The sequence below is a fragment of the Cygnus atratus genome, chromosome 15 (assembly GCF_013377495.2).
Source record: "Cygnus atratus isolate AKBS03 ecotype Queensland, Australia chromosome 15, CAtr_DNAZoo_HiC_assembly, whole genome shotgun sequence".
Lineage (NCBI taxonomy): Eukaryota > Metazoa > Chordata > Aves > Anseriformes > Anatidae > Cygnus > Cygnus atratus.
The window spans coordinates 7,589,392-7,609,194 of record NC_066376.1 but is presented as its reverse complement, the minus strand read 5'-3'; the positions used below and the strand labels follow the sequence as shown (position 1 = coordinate 7,609,194).

General features: G+C 38.9%; 2 protein-coding genes across 2 annotated transcripts in view; both read left to right on the top strand.

Moving 5' to 3' along the window:
• LMTK2 (lemur tyrosine kinase 2) overlaps positions 1 to 12,762 on the top strand; it is a 43,670-nt gene extending 30,908 nt beyond the window's left edge. Inside the window, exons 10-14 of the mRNA XM_035548974.2 lie at positions 588 to 737; positions 977 to 3,872; positions 5,297 to 5,432; positions 7,427 to 7,672; positions 8,748 to 12,762. Coding sequence (XP_035404867.1) covers positions 588 to 737; positions 977 to 3,872; positions 5,297 to 5,432; positions 7,427 to 7,672; positions 8,748 to 8,776 — 3,457 coding nt within the window. The 3' untranslated portion in view covers positions 8,777 to 12,762. The remainder of the gene's footprint in view (positions 1 to 587; positions 738 to 976; positions 3,873 to 5,296; positions 5,433 to 7,426; positions 7,673 to 8,747) is intronic.
• On the top strand, positions 8,859 to 18,012 carry BHLHA15 (basic helix-loop-helix family member a15). The gene is made up of 3 exons (XM_035548973.2): positions 8,859 to 8,873; positions 14,374 to 14,522; positions 17,114 to 18,012. Exon 3 carries the CDS (start codon positions 17,150 to 17,152, stop codon positions 17,642 to 17,644), a length of 495 nt encoding a protein of 164 aa, XP_035404866.1. The 5' UTR covers positions 8,859 to 8,873; positions 14,374 to 14,522; positions 17,114 to 17,149; the 3' UTR covers positions 17,645 to 18,012.
• The last annotated feature ends 1,791 nt before the right edge of the window (positions 18,013 to 19,803 follow it).

Genomic DNA, 19,803 nt, shown 5'->3' with positions numbered 1-19,803 from the left:
GATGATTTCAGAGACCCCTTCTGATCTAAATTATTCTATGGTAATAGAATTTACTTTGTGTTTTGGTCAAGAAAAGGTTGCCCAAAGATCTGGATCAGCTCTAAGCACTGAAAATGTGATTAGTGTTGTATGTCATATGTATACAGCACTGAACAAAAACAAGGCTTCTGAGTACTTCAGCTTAAAAATACCAATTTAAAGAAGTCCGAAACAGATTAGTTTTCTAGTGGTTTGACTCACAAGTGCAGTTTTGTCCAACAGTAGTCTTTAGTGAAGCCATAGTTTTTTTTCCTCTTGTTTCTCTGTTTTAAATAGGCGTTTTCTAATTTTCTTTAATATGCAGGATTTTCTTCCATAGATAAGTCACTCATTTTGTTACCTTCATTGGCACTGGCCTTCAAAGAACTTTGTTTTTGAGGCTTTTAGTGTTCTGTCAAGCGCACTTGAAATGGGTTAATGGATTCTGAAATTATTATGGAGCCGTGGGGTAGTGATATTTGGTAGTTCTTGCCTGTTCTTGCATAACACATTTTCTTGAGAGCAACTTAGTTCTTAGAACGTACAGTCATTTTACTGGTCTTTTTTAGGTCCCTGGGTGTAACGTTGTGGGAGCTGTTTGAGAATGCTGCTCAGCCTTACTCAGAATTCTCTGACAGGGAAGTCCTAACCCATGTCATCAAGGAGAAGCAGATTAAACTTTTTAAGCCACATCTGGAGCAGCCATACTCTGATAGATGGTAAACATTTTTTTTATTTTTTAAAGCTGCTGAGTATGTTTTTCATATTACCCATTTCTCTCAAAAGTGTATTGAAATTAAATGTTCCTTGCAAAGGCAGCCTACAGAAAATGAGGAGTTGCTATAGATGGAAATTCCTGCCAGTAATACTGCTGTTACTTTTTAGTATTTAGGTACCTGATTTTTATAAAATCCTTTTCCTTGTGGAACCTATTGAAAGGTGTTTCTTACTTCTATAGGTATGAAGTTCTGCAGTTCTGCTGGCTATCTCCAGAAAAGAGACCAACAGCAGAAGAAGTGCATAGACTTTTAACTTACCTTCGCATGCAAAGCCAAAGGGACTCAGAGATTGATTTTGAACAGCAGTGGAATGCTCTTAAACCAAACACCTCAAACAGAGAAACAAATAATTCTGCATTTCCAATCTTAGATCACTTTACAGGAGATAGACTTGGCCATGAAATGGAGGAAGTTCTTACTGTAACTGAAACAAGCCAGGGCCTCAGCTTTGAATATATCTGGGAGGCAGCTAAACATGATCATTTTGATGAATGTGGTCGTGTGAATCCTGATGAAGCAATGGCATACACAAGTATTTTCTTTCCCGTGGAGGTTTTTGAGAGATCGCTTTCAGAGCAAGGGCCAGGAGCACAGGATGGAAGTGGTCAGGAAGCATCGCTTGCTGTTCCTGGGGTGTTACCTGTGTTTGATGCACACAAACTTTCTGTTGGAAATGACTACTATATCCAGTTAGAGGAAAAAGGTAGTGGCTGCAGCATGAATTTCGATAACCAATCGGTTGTACTAACTACAGAAGTTGATCAAGAAGCTGTTCAAGAAAAAAGTTCTCATTTCATGGTTCTCAGGGATCTTGATGTTGAAGAATCTAGCACTGATGGGGACTTCTTCCACTACAATACAGATCCTAAAGAGGAATTTTTGCCTGCTAATAGTAGTCCAGAAAGTCCTTTCCAGAATATATTTAATGACATTAACAGATCAGAAGAATTAACGAACAGAAAAATACTTGGTTTTGCTGAAACGAATGATATTCCTAAAGACTTTAAACTGACTGTTTTAAACTCAAACACAGATATTACAAATGTCACAGGCTTTGCTGAGAAAGAGCATTCTAGTCATGTTTCTGAAAACAAAGCAGTTTCCTTAGGTGAAAATATTTCTAACCAGTCTGACTTAGTAACTTTAGAAGAACTTTCTGGTAACTTCTTATTTCTTCAAGAGAAAAACTTATTAACAGGGATATTGTCTAACAAAACCAGCAGTGATTTTGGGCAAAAACCAGAAACTGTTCTAAAAAGTATGTTGGAAACCTCACATAGAAACTCTGTAGAGCCTGAGCCTGTGTTGGCTGAAACTGCACAGGTCTTTTCTTTAGTATGTGAAAATCTTGGAACCATGAAAGATGAAAATTGTAATCCAGTAACAACGGATAAAGATATGAATTCTCAGACTGTAGAGATGCAGGCATCCTCTAGTCCATCTGCAGCCTATAAGTTGCATGATAAATGTGCAAATCTTCCTTATTTGAAGGATGAGGGAAAACTTTCAAATGTGGAAGTCAACAAAGTCTTGTCCTGTAACACTGATACTCTTTGTCAAGAAGAGCTGTCCAGTAATACAAAAAATAATAATGCTGGAAATGATCCATATTACGGTGTTGCTGTTAAAACAGATGGGAGTGATGTACAAATGAAACAGGGAATACTTTCCAAGTCTGAAATAGCTTTTAATAGGGAAAAATCCAATCAGGAAGATACAGAAAGAAACTTGCAAAGTAATTCTCCCATATTAAAAAAAGATGATTTGTCAGAGGAAAGACAAGAAACATTAAGTCATTTTGAGAATTGTAAGGATGTTCCAGAAGAGGTGACCTTAATTTCTGTTGCTACTTCAGATTGCACTAGTCAGGATAGTCTTTTGGAAGACAGCCCATCTCCTGTACAGACTGCAGAACAGGCCTTAGAGACACCTGACTCTTTGGATTCTTTAGATGTAAATGAGGTTTTAGAATCTTTACAGGCTCAAAGTCCTCAGAAACTTTTACCACCTGATAAGCCTGCTGACAGTGGCTATGAAACAGAGAATCTGGAGTCTCCAGAATGGACTTCCCATATTACTGTTGAGGATGCTTCTAATGCAGATATTGGTAACTGTGGTGTCAGTGAGAGCAATGCCAATGATCTACCTTCTAATCCAGTCATAATTGTTTCAGAAGCAGCAGCTTGTTTAGATGCAGTAAACAATTTTGAAATAACCCCGGAGGTTTTTGTGGGTGGGAATCAAAACTCCTATAGAGACTCTGCCTATTTCTCTGATAATGATTCTGAGCCAGATAAAAAAACAGAAGAGACTGTAAATCTATCAAGAGAGGCTATGTGTATCACGTCTGCAAATAGAGGAGAGAATAATACTAAAAAGGATTATTGTTTTGAAGAGAGAGAGCAAAAGCGTGACCTAAGAAATTACCAGGATACCAGTAATCAAAGTACAAATCCAGAACTGAATCACAAGATAGAGATACAAGAGATGGATGTAAGGATACAGAGGTGTCCTGACGAGTGGACTGAGGCAACTCTGAATTCCCTGGACATATCAATGGAGAATAACCTAAGGGATGAAATAAAGCTGTCGGAGTTTTCCCATAAAAGTGTCTCTTGTGTTGGCACTAATACTTCAGAACTTTTTTCACACAGAGACTTGAAATCTGTGCATAACATACACAATCCTTTAGATTCGAGTAACAGTGAGAAGTCCTTCTATCACGTTGAAGGACAAAAGTTGAAAGAGCCAGATATTGAAGGAAAATACCTTGGCAAACTCGATGTTTCTGGAATGCTTGATTTAGAAGATGGCGATGATGCAGATGAGGAAGATGAAAACAGTGATTCTGAGGATGACATGAGGACTTTTCATATGCATAGTCTGAGTTCTGACAGTGAAGATGAAACTGTTCATCGAGTACCTGAGATACTTACTGACAAGGATGATGGAAAGCATCTGAGAAGCTTGTTAAAACTTCCAAAACCTCTTAATGAAAGGCAACATGAGCACTGGAAAAATGAGAAAAAGGCTGTAACTTTCTTTGATGATGTCACGGTCTATTTGTTTGATCAGGTATCCTTTTTTAATTACTAAGTAAAGTTGTTTTTTTAAACAAGACATGGTAAATAACTTACTAGTATATATGGGCACATTGTTACAAGATCACTTTCTTGTCTTGGCATCTTGTTTGTGATGTGTTTGTATTCTCTATGTAAAGAAACTTTTTTCTTGGCTAGGTGCGGTTTTGTGCTGATGGTAGAATAGCAGCAGGGACCTGAAGTGTAGTTTTGCTTTGAACAGGGTTGCTTGCCAAGTCCTAAATTTCCACTGCTTTTGGAACCTTGACTGTGTATGCACTGGATGAAACCTGGTTTTTAGTGATGTTTTACTGATGCATGTAAGCTGTACAGAATTTGAGTGAGAGACAGTATTATGGACTAGATTTTATAAAAAAAAAAAAAAATAATAATAATAATAATAAAAAAAAATAGAATGTTTTAACTTTATAGAAGTGGGTTATCTGTTTAATGAATTTGTGGACTTACAGTTTAAGTTCAAATGTCTTTATAATAAAAATAAAAACTGAGTCCTGCATTAGTTAGCATTAATTTACCTTAGGCTATAATCAAGGATGAGAGCAGTAGTTAGATGACAGTGCTGCTTTTTATTAATACAATGTTATTCAAGTTTAGTAAAACAATACTGATCTGCTTATAAAATTCAAGGTTAGTTTTGTTTCCCTATTTGCTTTATCAATTTTTAAGCTTCTGTAACTTGATACAAAGGGGATTGTATTTTAACGTTATAGGAACTGAACTAGTACAGTCAGTTTAAAAGAACAGTGACGTTGTCAGGCATACTAGGGGTCATTGTCTTTTGGAATAGAAAACACAGGTATGTATTTGTTTTTCTGTCCTCTGTAGAATAGTAATCCTATTGTCGAAGGGGAAGGAAAAAATAATCTGTGTTAAAGTACTTAGTTGTCGAACTCACTTATTATAGTAACTGATTAAATGTTGGCTGCTTCAAATACTAGTCCTGCAGAGCGTGTCTCTTTATCCTGAAGCATAGTTAAAGGGTTAAAAAAAGGTAAAACGTTGGGAGATGGGACTATATAAGGCTTTTCCAGAATAGAAAAAAAAATCCCTACCTGTGTATTGCGGTAAGGGAACTGTTTTCTGTGCAATTGGAAGATATTTTAGCTTTCTTCCTAGGGCATATGAAACCTCTTTATATGGTAAATGATGTAAATAGTCACTTCTGCATTCAGTTTAGCATAGATCTGATGCAACTTTTTTTTGAAAATGGAGGTGTATCCATATGCTTAATGTACAATTCAAAGTCCTGTTGTGTGGTAATAACTAAGAGCTTGCAGACCATTTATTTTCATAGTAGATTTGATGGGGAAAACAAAGTATTTTTGGAAAGCTAGCATGCAACTGCATGGATGCATGGTGTATATGAAAGAGTTAACCGAGCTGTTTTGTTTGCATTAGGAAACGCCAACTAAGGAGCTGGGAAACCGTGTAGCAGACCTTAATGGCGAAGGCTCTCACAGCACTCCTGCTCCATCTTCGGGTTTTAGTTACTTAAATAGATTCACAAATTCAGAAAGCTCGACAGATGAAGAAGGTACTTAAATATATTTGTACACAGCAGGGGTTGAGAATATTTTATGCATAGTTTTTAATGAAGTGTCACTTAAAATATGTGGTTTGTACGTTCACTATACCATACTGGCTTCAGTTTTGCATCCTAAGTAAATACTTCAGCTAGGCTTGGATAGTAGTGTTACTGTTTATCAAAGCTTGAGAGAAAATACTGTTTGACATGTATTGGCTATCTTGAGAGGCAACCAAAGTACAGGCAATAAATCTTTGTGGCCTCTTGGACTAGAACACAGTTGGCTCAAGATAATTTTTTTTTTTTTTTGAGTCGGAGAGAAGGTCTGGATGCTGTGGCATTCCAACACTTCTAGACCTCGGTGCTCTTGTGACTCAGTAAAGACTTTGTACTGTTCAAAGCTGCATTCAGTAAAACAAAGGAAAGCAAATAATTTTCTTTAGCAGCTGTTTTTTTTTTTCCAGAATTTCAAGTATGAGTGCAGGATTTGCACTCAGCATTCTCTAAGCTGAGTTTTGCATCTGGGGAGGTGCTACATACCTCTTCCAAATGCAGTCTGATAACGGCTGTCAGTTTGCCGTTCCGGACCTTTTTTCTTCTGTCCAGTCTCTACACTCTGTGTATGCTTGTCGTGGGTTAACAGATGGGAAGGCAGCTAAATGCCACACAGCCACTTGCTCACATCTCTCCCACCCCCAGTGGGATGGCGGAAGAGGAAGGAAAAGTAAAAGCAGGACAACTTGTGGGTCAAGACAAAAATTGTTTAATAAGTGAAGGAGAGGTGGAAGAAAGAAAGAAAGAAAACGAATAGTGCAAAATCAAGCACTCGCCACCTCTCCTAGGTAGACAGACGTCTAGCCAGTTGCTGAGCAAAAGAGGGCTAACTTCCCAATCTCTTCTCCTCTGTTTTATTGCTGAGCATGCTGTTATGTGGCATGGAATATCTTTTTGATTGGTTCATCTGCCTGATTCTGTCCCCTCCCAACTTTTTATGCACCCCCAATCTATTCAGTGGTGGTAGGGTGAGGAGAGGGCAGAGTGAGGAAAAATAGAAGGCCTTGATACTGTGCAAACACTGGCCAGTAGGTAAAATATATTATCGACATTGTTTTGTTTACAAATGTAAAGCACAGCAGCAAATAAAGAAAATGAACTCCACTGCAGCCAGACTCAGTACAATGTGTAAACTACCAGCCAGTGTTCTCCTTCCTTATTCCCCCATTACTACTTAGAAGGAGATGCAAGGATTTAGTCTCCTCCCTGTCCCCACAGCCAGTCACTCCTAATGAAGTCAGTGTTATTTCAACATTTCTATGTTAGGATGCTGTAAGTAATATTTTCTTAAACTGCATTGAATTATCTTAGGTCTATATAATGCTTCTGAGAAAAATTGTCTGTGTTCTTAGCCTGGGAATCTATAGATTTTTTTATCAGGAGGTCCTCAGGACATGCATTTAAATCTTTTTGTGTGTGTATAACATGTTTTATACTGATATCCATAAACACAGTCTAAATCCTAGCACTGTAAAGTGCTTTAAAAATACTTATTTATTCATCTGATATTAATTTCCCCAATAGACTTTGCCTGTGTTAACTATTTTTGTTCTGTGCTTTGAAAGCTGGCATTCTCCAGCTTCTCTCAGATTGAAGGTTGTAATTTCTAATTCTGGTGAGTGTCAATAACAGCAAGTACAAAAGTAAAATTTTCTGTACAGCAGAGGACAGGGTCAGGGTTAATGTTTTTAAGGCTGTATTACGCTTTTGAGTGCTGTGTATCAAAAGCCCCAAGTTTAGATTTTGCTTCCAAAATTCATTGGTAACCTCTGTAATTGTGTGATAAATGTCATTCCTTTTGACTTGTAAGAGATCTTGTATGAAAAGCTACTACAGGTTCCTTTTGGATTAATGCAGTCTTCCAGGACTTGCAGGACTTGCTTTTAAAACAATATATGACTTTATATTACTCTAAACTGCTTTCTTGTTTTTTTTTTCCTTCTTCCAAGGTGGCGGTTTTGAATGGGATGATGACTTCTCTTCTCCAGAGCCATCCTTTATATCAAAGGCAGCTAATAGCCTTATTAGCTCTAAACCACCTCTTCAGTCAAAATACTTCTCTCCACCTCCACCCACCCGGACTTCTGAACAGAACTGGTCACACTCATCCCCATATTCTAGATTCTCTATCTCTCCTGCAAACATGGCAAGCTTTTCCCTTACACATCTTACAGATTCAGATATAGAGCAAGGAGGTAGGTGATTTAGTTAATTATTTTGAGACTACAAATTGAAAGCTTCGTGCAAAGATGTGAGTAATGTAGATGACAAATTTTCTTCTTTGATAAATACTTAGTTTATAAATATATTGTTAATGCTGTAGAAGTTATGTCTGGTCTTGTATTTCAGTAAGGTAGACCTTTCCATTTAGCTTGAGATTATTTGCATCCACATTGCTACAAACTTACAGCTGTACATTTTCTGGAATGTTTATGGGACAAGCTCACAAGTCTTGTTTCCTAAATTAGTATGATAGTTATATAAATGAAATATTAGCAGTCCTTAAGCGCTTATGTATAGCTGTAACACTGTGGCAGTTTAATTTTCATTATTGCCCTGTCATAGGACACAATTTATTGCACAGGGTGAGGAATATGTCTGCAATTGTTGTCTAAGCTTATTTTACAGTTCAGTTTGCGCTGCTTTTTAGAAAGTGCATTTTTTACGTTCTCAAGAGTTGCAGCATGTTTTCTAAAGTGGAGGTAGAATAGAGTTGAACAAATTAGTTCATAGAAATATTTAGTAGCAGTATTTGTTAATGGAAGCTTTCTTGTCTCTAACAAAAAGCTTTATAAAGCTTTAATACGTTTTTTGAGAGTTAAGAGGGGAAAGAAAACAGATTTGAAGCAGTTTAGCATATTAATCTTGGTAAAATACTGCATTATAAAAATAAATACTACTGATTGCTGAACCTTGCTGATGGTCAATGTCTATAAAAACGTAATCACTGTTACATAGATTTGTATTGTTCTTGTATCATGCATATTGATTAGATAATGCTTGCTGCTTAGTAACTTATAGATAAGAGATTTTGGAGATCCTACACTGCCTTACGTGTCCTAGGAAGTGACATTGAACTGTGTGATTTAAGCAGATGTCTATGTACAAAGGTACCAAATGTTTATAGTAGATGAAAGCTCTAGGGAAAGATTAACCAATACTTGGAAGTGTGAAACAGAAGAATGCCAAGTTCTAGGATAAGTCTTGCAAAGAAGTGATGGTTGTTCAGAAGAATCTCACTGTACATTATTACCTTTCCTCTGCTAATAGGAAGCAGTGAAGATGGAGAAAAAGATTAAACGGATTTAAAACTTCCTGGGACTACGTACACAGAACACACAGACTCTGCGTCTGAAACTTCTTTATCTGAACTCTGGATCTCCTGGAGTAATACAGGTAATCAAGAAGTCCTAAGAAATGAGAGTAAACACTGAAAAAAATGTTAAATCAGGACATTAATTTGAATGTGTATTTAACTTTGTAATGTATTTTTAAATCAGTGCAATTTTGCTTTTCATTGAAAGATGATTCTGCCACTGTTTTCAAGTACTTGAAGTATTTTTCAGATAACTTAAACAAGTAAAGCAATTACACTAGTCTGGTTTATGTATGAGATTGTATAATACTCTTTTTATATTTTTCCATGTAGTTCATTATCTATTTGAACATACACCTGTTGTAGAATTGTGTATAACTGTCCTGTGCAACAGGTGTCTGTGTTGCTGAAACTGTATGAATGATAGTTGATCAGTAGTAGCCATATTTATTCAAAAAGATATCACTACATGTTACTTTGCTTATTACGATTGCACTATGGATTATTCTTCCTCTATTTCCTGATGATGTACAGAATCAAAATCTTAAATCTTTCAAGGAAAGTAAGACAAGTTGAATTGGCCCAGTTACCCAGTTTAATTTGTCCTCTTTTGTAGCCTTTGCTATGCACGGTACTTGTAAAACGTACATAACTTCTGAGTGTTATGTTAGACTTGCTGAAATCTTCTATTCAGTACCATTTCTAAATGATAACGATTATAGATTGTTAGTGTTCATGTTTTATAGGAAACTGGAATAGAATATATGATATAATCTGGAATTTGTAGATGAAAGAAATAATGTCTCAATTCCTGAATACAATCCTACTGACTGCTTAAACTGTAATACCATCTGACTATATCATGCTTAAGGGCCTTCCAGTTGTTATTACAACTTTTGCCTTGGAGAGAGAAGAAATAAAATTGACTGTACAAAACTGGAAATTATGAATATTCTAAAACACGACTAATTTCAGTAGACTGGATTTAGGCATGTTTGGTCCTGTAATTGTACATTCTGTGAATTTTGAAGCTCTCTTCTGCTGACTGCAGACTGGGGCTGCCATTCAGAGGCCTGTGGTAGATCTACCTCTCAGTGATGTTCCGACAATTAAGAATTAGATTAATGGTTAATAACCAATTTTGCACCCTTTATAAGGCCAGACATTTAAAGGTATTTGCAAGGCTCCATGCTACACCTTGGAATGCATACTGACCCAATGATGCTGTATAGTAACGTTTAACGTTTACTCTGAAGCTGTGTGTAGGGAAGGGAATACAACGTGGTTTTTTAACCTTCATGCTCTGCTGTGTGTTCAGCTAGTTTAATCCTTTAAATTGCTTGGAAAAAAAATAATCTTTAATCACTACTCTAAAGCAAATTAATTTGAGAAACAAATCCGTGGCCTTTTGGAATGCCTTATCCAGCTGTTGATCTGCAGGAAACGCTAACAAGAACAGTTTACCCGGCTTTAAAGTACTTTGTATTTTAGTGGCTTTTTTGGCAGGGCTTCATTGTATTGGTGGTCCGAGTGCTCTGTATTCAGATCCACTCACCAGAGAATTGTCATCCCATGAAGTGTAGGAGGACCACATATTTTAAGCTATGTGAAGTTTGTGTTGTATACTTCTATATGCATTTTCATTTTTAAAGTATGTTTTAAATGACAGGAATATGTTAACTGCTTTTGTCCAGCATTATTTAGCCCTTAGCCAGAATGGCTTCCATACCAGTCAAAAGGGAATGATTTAGTTCTGTAAAGTTATTTGAATTTGCCAATTTATTGTTGAGAACTTCTGATGCGGCACTCAGGTTCAGAGTTGGTCAGAACTGTACTTCAGTGTGGAGCAAGGAACAGAATTTTTCATGGACTTTTCTCAAAACATGATTTAAGAGACAAAGCCAAATAGTTCTTAATACATGCTTACAGTACGTACTGTAGAGCACTTAAGGAAGCTGTGCGCTGTTTGTAATATTTTAAAATATAGGTAATAGACTTTGTGCACACATTATTGCTTAGAAATTCCATAATTCCAACATTGAACTCCTTGATATGGCTAGATTAATTAGATCTCATCTGTGTTGTGTAATTCTCACACTACATTGAGTACGGAAATTCAAAACTGAGAATGAAACTCCCTAAGTGGTCTGCAAATAATGCGTGGGTTTATCTGCCTTGTGTGCTGAGAAATCTACTGGATCAGATCTGGAGTTCAGCCTTAATTTTGAATTGCTTAACTTAGAATAGAGTCCAAAGTTAAATAAAAGCTTTTATTCCAAAATGTTAAAATTTAGTAGTGCATTTTGGTTCTTGTAGTTCTGGAAACTCAGATATTTCTCAAACGTGCAGTATTTCATCCTGCACATCAGGAATTTCCTTTGCTTGGTGGAAATGTTTTTTATTCTTTAGCAGGGTTTAGAGAAAATCTTGCATAGAAAGTGAAAGTTACTCCTTTGTCCAAATGGACTCATTGCTAATTAATTGCCAAAGGAGCATTTTTTTTCCAAAATGGGCTGGGATATGTATGATATTAAGCAAGGTAATGTCCTTTTAAGCTGTACAATGAAAAGAAAGAAATATTTGAAGTTGACTCACCTCAGTTAAACTAAGAATTTAGTTTTAGTAATCCAGTAGGCTGGATTGCAATAATCTAAAAGGTTTCTTTGGAAAAAATTATAGTTAAATTATAGTTAAAATCTGATCAACTACTAGCAATATTGAGATACCCACCTAGCAGTCAGTGACACAATGAAGATGAATCTGTATTTCCAACAAATTACCTTTTAGTAAGTGGGTTTATGAGTCATTCTTAAAACTGTGTATGTAATTTCTTGCACTAGCTACAAAGCATGGTTTCAGTTTTAGAAGTACATGTATCTATTTTCAATGGTTTATTATGAGGACTGGTTACATTTTAATTCCTTCTCTAGTACAAGACCTTGATTATTTGAATAATGAAGGCATTGTCTCAATTTGGCTACTAAAATTCTTTAAAAGATCTGATTTTTCCCACCTAAAGAAGTTTGTTTAGAAACAGAGGATCTGTAGTAAGAAGCTAACCAAGTGAGAAGTGTCCAGTTATAATGGAAACACCTGTACTTTCCCAAATTCCCTAGCTGCAGACATGTTGTGTGTATAACTGCGTTCATGGAAACTGCCATTTTCATGGAAGTGAATGAGTTAAGCATTTTTCATATCCTTGTTGATGCACTAATGAAAGCCATTTAAGCCTCATTCTTTTTATCAGTATTTTTAGCAGATTTTTATGTAGTACTCAAATCTTTTTTCATGAGGAGGCTGGTTGGTAGAAAGACTTTTTTTTCTGATTAAGCACTATGCTAAAATGTCAGCATTGTCAGGTGTTAGTGACATGGCTATTTTTATTGGTGTTGGTGAAAGGTGGAATCAAAGTTCATTAGCCTTATAAGAAATAGCCTTAAATAAGAATGGAGTGTACAAAATTATTTCAGCTTTAAGTCATACAGAAATATCCTTGTACGTTAATGGTTTTGGTACAAGACTGGAAAAAATCTAGAGGGGAGTCGAACATCATATAAACTTATTGAAAATAAGTATTTGTAATACCAGCAGCCTGTTTTTCAGAAACTTGAATATGACTTAGTTAGTTTTGTTTATGAAATTGTTTGAACTTGCACAGTTGTAGGTGTAACTTAAATGATAAATGGTACTGATGTGTGTATATATAATGTTTAATTCTATTTGTAAATGAGAAACTATGTAACAAAATCATAGGTATGAGGTTTTCCTATTGTAATTTAATACAGGTATGAGGTTTATGGCAATATATAATAGTTAATGAAATTTCAGGTCAAAATGTCTTTAAATTGTGTACATTTTTAAATTGTAATTTCTACTGTATATTGATTATCATGCATAGTGTGATTCGATAAATTGCTTGTAATTTAAAAATATTTAATATTAAAAATAAAATACAGTTATATATTTATAATCTCTTTGTATATTTGTTCATTCTTAAACGGATGCCAGTAACGAGTCAGGTCCACAGTATAGCATAGTTGGCTACTCTGAGTTACACTTGTTAGCATCCAGATGCAGAGAAGGTACCAAAGGCTCAAAGCCCCAGTCACAGCAGATGAGTCTACACTAAATAATGTCATCACCTTTAATATCTTCAGTTATCACCCTTGTTTTAACTTCAGGTAACACAGGTAACATGTATATGTTGTCAGTAGAGAAGCAATACTTGAAATACAAACATGGTAACTTTAAAAATTGAGTATTGCTTTTAATCCTAGAACTAAGTATTTGTAGGAAGAATGCAGATTTCAGAGTGCATAACTACCTTTCAGAAAACAGGTTAACTGTATGTTTTCTTAATATTTATTGAAGTTATTTATAGAAAATCATGGTTTTTAATCTAAGTGCATGTACTGAACTAATGTAAGATCTCCAGGTTAATGTACTTACCTGAATGGGTAGCTTCTTTCACTTGAGATTCAGACTATGTCAGTCATGACACTGCCAGAGGCGTGAAAGAGCTGTTTTTCCTCATTACCTGTTGAGATATGATGGCACAGCAATATAAGTAGATAATGGAGGCTGGTGTGGAAGCCCCCGCATCTGTCTGACAGCTGTTCGTGGCTCCTGGAAACTGTTTAGACCTGGGAACAAGAAACTGATATCAAGATGATGACTTCATTAGCTAAAGTATAACTAGTGGGCTGAAACTTGACCAAGATACTGGTTGTTATTGAGAACAGATGTAAAAGATCCCATCCATGGCACTAACTGGCTGTCTGATACAGAACTTTACTATCAAAGAATCTGAGCTCTCGCAATCTATCAGCAGCAGCCTTCTTGCAGGGGATGGAAGTGCTTTGGCTCTGTGCCCTTGTTATGCAGGGGATATGGTAACTTGCATTGCCCAGGGCAGAACAGAGAATTGAGATAGCCTTTCTCCTCTGCCACCTGAAGACGCTCCACAAGTAAGTCTGGGACTCACCCCTCCTGCAGTGACAAGGGTGTATCTATCTGTGTGGCTTAGCTTCCATCAGTCTGACAGCACCGCTTCTAAATGCTGCTCCAGTTCTGCCTCCCCTGGGAGCGTTGTTGTAATTGTCTGTTTTCACTCGGAGCCCTGTGACCCTCCAAACCACAGGAGCCTTGTGCTCCCGGCTACCTCCCCACAACTTCCCCCTCTGTGGGGGAAGAGGGCTGTGGGAATGCTGTGCATGCACGACTCCTCTACCGGAGCCCAGCTCTGAACCGTGCTGCTTGGCCTCAGTGCAGCAGGGTGCTGGTAGGGACTAGTTGTGGTGTTTTTGCATGCCTGCTGGCAGCTGCAGGGCCCGCCCCCGCCGCTAATGCGACGTGTCGTGTCGCAGCCACCTCTGGCGTGGCGTGGCGAGCAGCGGGCCTGTCTGTCGGTGTGTCACAGACTGCCGCACAGCCCTGGGGCTGCTGCCTCGCCACACTGCAGGCAGAGCTCTGGGGCACAGTGGCAGCACCAGCCCTGGGGGCTCCTGGCAATGCTTCCCCACACTGTCCCTTGGGCTCCCCTCTCAGCGTGAGGGAACCTCATGGGCTCCTCTTTCCCAGGTCCCTCACAGGCTCCTCTTCCCGGGGCCCCGAGGGCAAGCAGTGCCCCAGCTGCCCCCACGGACCCTGCCGCTGCTCCTGGTTCCTTGGAAACCTCTGTCATGTCCTCCTTTGGGCTCTAGGTGCCTTCTCCGCAGCTGGTGACAGCGGTAAGTCACAGAGGATGAATCTTAGCCCTGATGGATGGATATAGAGGCTTGCTGGTATTTGGCTGTTCTTCTTGGTTTCTCTTGACAACCCCCATCTTGAATCCTGAATCTCCTCTATCTCCCACTTCTTTCTCTGCACCCATGCCATCTCTCTGGGTGTGCCAAGGATTCTGGTTGTGGCTCCATGAGGTAGTTGCTCAGGGGGTTACAGCAGTGGTGTGTGGCAGTCTGAAAGCAAACTTCAGCCAGCTGAACTCTTATCCCATGTCATCCCATTTGCTCACCCTCACCTGCTGTTTCTAACACTTAATCTTTGCTCCTGTGGTTTGTTGAAGTGTCCTGAGCTGTCCTTAAAGCCTTCTCTGCTGGCTGCTTCCATGAACCTCCTGTTACCTCTCAGGCAGGGAACTGAGTTCTGTAAAGGCCCAACAGCTGAAAATACCCCTAAAGAGAGAGAGAGAGAGAGAGGAAGTGGTTGTTACTGCAACACAGCTGGGAACTCTACAGCCTGCTGCAGCTAAAGGTGATGACCTGTACTGGGATGGCACCCATGGCAAGTTTCCTTTATTGGCTCACCAACTTCTAAAACCACTCATATATTAGCATCAGCATACAAATGCATTGTTTAAGACCAAACCTTTCTGTGACTACATGGACTGGTTGAAGGTGGAGGGAAGAATTTTTGGAAATAGTCACAGTAACATTGATAGTTGCTTTTAGAGGAAGGGTTGCTGTGAGACTGCTGTCTTCAAGTGTGGCAGAATCAGAGCTAGGGGAGGGTAAAACTTCACTGTTATCACCTGCCCTGCTAACACAAGAGGAAGGAACATTGCTGTGGCTTTTTGGATAAATTGGACAATAAATAGCACTCTGCTACACTCATACTGGGGCAGTAGCTGCGATTATGCCCCATCATTATTTGATTGTTGTTAAAAAGGGAAAGCTGCCCTTTCCCGGCAGCTGTCAGTCACACAAGAAGTATAGCGTGTTACTTTGGGTGTATAGTAGGAATCCTGCTAATGCTGCATCAAACTGCTCTAGCCCTCATTATATCTAGGGTCCCCCCTTGCTTCAAAATTTACTATTTTGTTCTGTGTTATTAATACCCAGACTACTTCTGACCTGTATAACAGCATCAAAAAGCAGAACTGAGAGCTGGGAAGACCACCAGCAAGGAATTGCTGCTTGCACTGTTGTAGCAGCTACAGCTGGCACCTTGAGGATGAGACAGAGTAAACAAGGAGTGAAAGACACCTGTGAAGGGGCTTGGGCAAACAAGAAACAAACAAATCTCTAGCTGAGAACTGCTCATCTCCTTGTAGTTAGTACCTGGCCTGCCTGTTTTCCCCTCTTTGCTTGTCTGAAAGAAAAATAGGCTGTGTGTGTGAAGAAACTGCGGGAATTGTGCTTGTGAGTGTTGTGGTCTGGCCCAGAATGCAGAGAAGCTGTGGGTGAAAATGTTACTGGCTAAGAGTTTGAGCTACGTGAGTTAGTGGGTCATGTTTCCCTCTAGTGGACTGCTCATAAACATGGTAGAAACCTATTCCTACAAAAAGCAATTACCGGGAGTTTGAGAAGTTACTTTGAATAAGAGCCTGAGGGTTCTGTCTAATGCTCCACACATAAATCTGTATACATATGATGAGGCACTGTGTAGTTTTATTACTTTTGATAGGTGGAGCTAGGAAAAAATAAAAGCATGTGAGATAGAGGCAATATGTTATCAAACCTAATTGATCATTATGTTCCTGGCATGTTTTGATTTGTGGCTCCCTCTTCCCACAGGCTTTTTTCTGGTTGAGATCTTTAGATCTGAAAAGCAGAATCTCAACTTGTTTACATTTCTGTTCTGTTTTCTCTTAAGGGAGACCCTGCTTTTACATGGTATACTTACATAGTTATTACCAGTGTTGTCAAGTGCCATGACTGCCTAAACTCTCTTTTCATGTAAACCACTGATAACGCCATAGCTGAGAGGAGACTGCGGCCAGCACTTCTACCATCCAAAGATGATTCCAGCACAACGATTATTAGTGACTTCAGCATTATTTGAATGTGCTGTCAGTTCAATGGAGGAAGCAGGGTTTAAATCCATTTTTACGCTGGAAAAAATGATTTGGCTTCAGTTTAAGCATGCCAGTAGACGCCTACAAATGAATGGTCAATGACTGGCTGAGCCTGGAGACCATTTGCTTATGTTGCATGCAGTGAGAGGAGAGATCTCTCCACTTTGAGGCCTATATAAGAGAAAGTGGAGAGGTGTCTGTTTTTCACTTGCCTTTCCATCCCTGAGGGCACCAGGTGGTGTTCACTGCATCTTTGTTTTAGTGGTTCCATTCACTTGGCTTCTGCTCCCTCTGTAACCCCTTCCAGCTGAAGGGGGAATCTGTTCTCTGAAAACGGATTTTCTCCTTGATTCATTGGCATAGCTCATCTTGGCTAGTACCATCCACAACTTCTAAAATGCACATCACTAAATTGAGTCAGTGGTGGTCTTCCAGTATGGAACAAACTTTTCAAACCTGCATCAGATCATTTGTTTGGTGTTGAACTGTTCAACAATTAAAGATATTGGTGTCATGTTTTTACAGCACATTGATGCTTAATACCAGTACATCTACTGAAACATGAAGACTAAAGCCAAAGGGAAGAAGCAAAAGAATACTGTTGATAAAGAAGCATTTTCAGAGGAGTCAGCAATGAAAAACAAAGAACTGGTGAAATGCTTGAGACACAAAGAAAGGAGGAATGGGAGAAGTAAGGAGAGCAGCAAGAGTACTGCAGCCAGAGCCAAGCATCCTTGGAGCAGTAAAGACAGACACTTGAGGAGACTGGAAAGCAACGAGCGGGAGAGGCAGAGAATGCACAAGCTCAACAATGCGTTCCAGGCCTTGCGGGAGGTAATCCCTCATGTGAGAGCTGAGAATAAACTTTCCAAAATAGAGACTCTCACATTGGCCAAAAATTACATTAAATCCTTGACCTCCATTATACTCAGTATGTCCAACGGACACTTTGCAGAAGGGATGGGGGGAGCCTGGGGGTCCAAACTGTGCCAGCATTATCAACAGCAGTATGCAGATGATGATCATGAGGAACATCTGCAAAAACATACCACATAGATTTATAGCTTCAGCAAAAATACCTACGGTTTTAGCTAGTTTTAGTAAGTTTTAGCTTACTACCTTCATTCCTCTTCCTACTTGCATGATAATACATTTCAGTACATAGCTGGAGGTGAAAAATAATCTTTTAAATTCTCTCTGTCCTCCTTTTTTTCCATAAAAAGACAAACAGGTAACACTAACAGCTATAGCTTGTGCTGCATATAAAGTTACCCTAAATTATAAGGAATTTTCGGAGCTTATACTCCTGGGAAAGGTTGTGAGTTCACTTTTAAGGCCTGAGTCACCCGAGTTCACTCGTATTTATTGAGAATCTTGGCTGTAACACTGATCACCAACCATTCAGTGAATTGGTTCTTGTCTATCTTGTTACTGAAGAAAATCAATGTTGATGGCAAACTTGACAAAATTGGCAAGCAAAGTAGCACATGTGAAATTGACCATCAAATCTGAGTATTTATCTTGAGTGCTTTGGATCAGCTCTGAAAATGTCTGAAGATGGTGGAAGACTCTCTTGCTTTATGTGGGTCCAAAACACAGATGCATTACTGTATTTAAATTGCAAGGTTTGAAATCATACTGTGCATAGCATAAACTTTTAAAATACTTCTAAGCAACTACAAAGCTATCTTAGATCGTAAACTAGAGTAAGGACATTTTATGGCTTATGTTTCTGAAGCATCCAGCCTTGTGGAGTTTTTCTTAAGTGGGTCCTTTGGCTGCCATTGTAATACAAATATTGTTGCAATACAAATATTAAATAATGGATGAATCAGTAATCTTTGCAAAAAGTATAAAAATGTTTTAGTCTTAAGCTAGGCAATGATCTTTCCAATTACAATTATTAGCTAATGAAGCTTGTAATGTGATTGGGATTCTTTCTGGACTAGTGCTAGATTCTGGTGTTATGAAACATAATAAATGAAGCAGGAGCTCTTCAAACAGGAAAATTATTTTTTTTAATCTGTTTCCCATCTCATTGGAAAATGTTTTGTCACTGAAAAATTCTCATTTCCTCTTTCAAAGGAAAGAGTAAACTTTTCTTTGAAAGGTTTCACAGACAGGCTTGCAAGGGATGTGAATTACTCTTCACCACGGACATCTACAGGTATACGATGTGGAACAACTTAGTGTTGTCTCTGTGTGGTTGTCTTACTTGGGGGGAGAGAAATGATTTGGATCCTGCTTTCTTGGCTTCGATTTCCTTAGGTTCCAACCTGTTTTCATGCGTGTTTAGGATGTCTGTGGTTGGCTGTCCTACTACTTAAGTGTTAGTGAAAGTATTACCTTGTCTCTTACAGATTTGACTTGCAGTAATGGTGCTGCTGTATCTTACTTCATACAACAGGTGCTCCTTATCTGTAATTCACTTAACATATATTGTCTAATTGTAATGGGAGATATGAGTAACACTAAGGCATTTTCCTTCAGTTCTTATACCCCTTCTTTTACAGCAAGGGATGCTTTATTAGGCTTTAATTGGTGATTTCTCACCATAAATTTTTCATTTAACAAAATTTTCTCTTCTCTACTGGGGAAGCATATTGCTAGTGCTCAGCTGTCACAGTGCTTCTCTACTCTTCTACAATGAACCAGAAAGGGAAGCAAACTATCAGGCAGTATGTAAACATATTTAAATACACGTAGCATCCTTCTGGTGATTTAACTTATAAAATCCACTGTCCTTCTGGGATGGGGGAACTGGATGTTATAGCCTGTGTTGAAAATGAAATGTTACCCTCTCCCTGCCCTGGTGACTCGCAGTTCTAACCTGCTTGTGGAATGACTGCAGCCTGATGGAGGTTCTGTGAAATCCTCCCGCGGCTGTGAGGGCATTGTTCTGACTGGGGTGTATGAGCCGCAGTGGCAGGGAGGGCCGGTGATGGCAGGGTGCCTGGGGCGGCAGGGGTTGGTGCCAGGCAGCAGTGGCCATGAGGCACATCGGCAGGAGTGCCCCAGGCCCTGTCCAGCCTCAGTCCCGTGCGGTGTGAGGGGAGTGACGGCTGCGTGCTGTGCACTGGTAATTGGAGCTACGTTTGTGGGTTTCTTTCAAAGTCATTAGGTCCACCAGACCTGTGCATTACACAGGAGATGTGAGCGTTTTCCAGGTCCTCAGTGCCTTCTAAGATGTTTGTGGGAGAGCAGGTGGCCGAGGT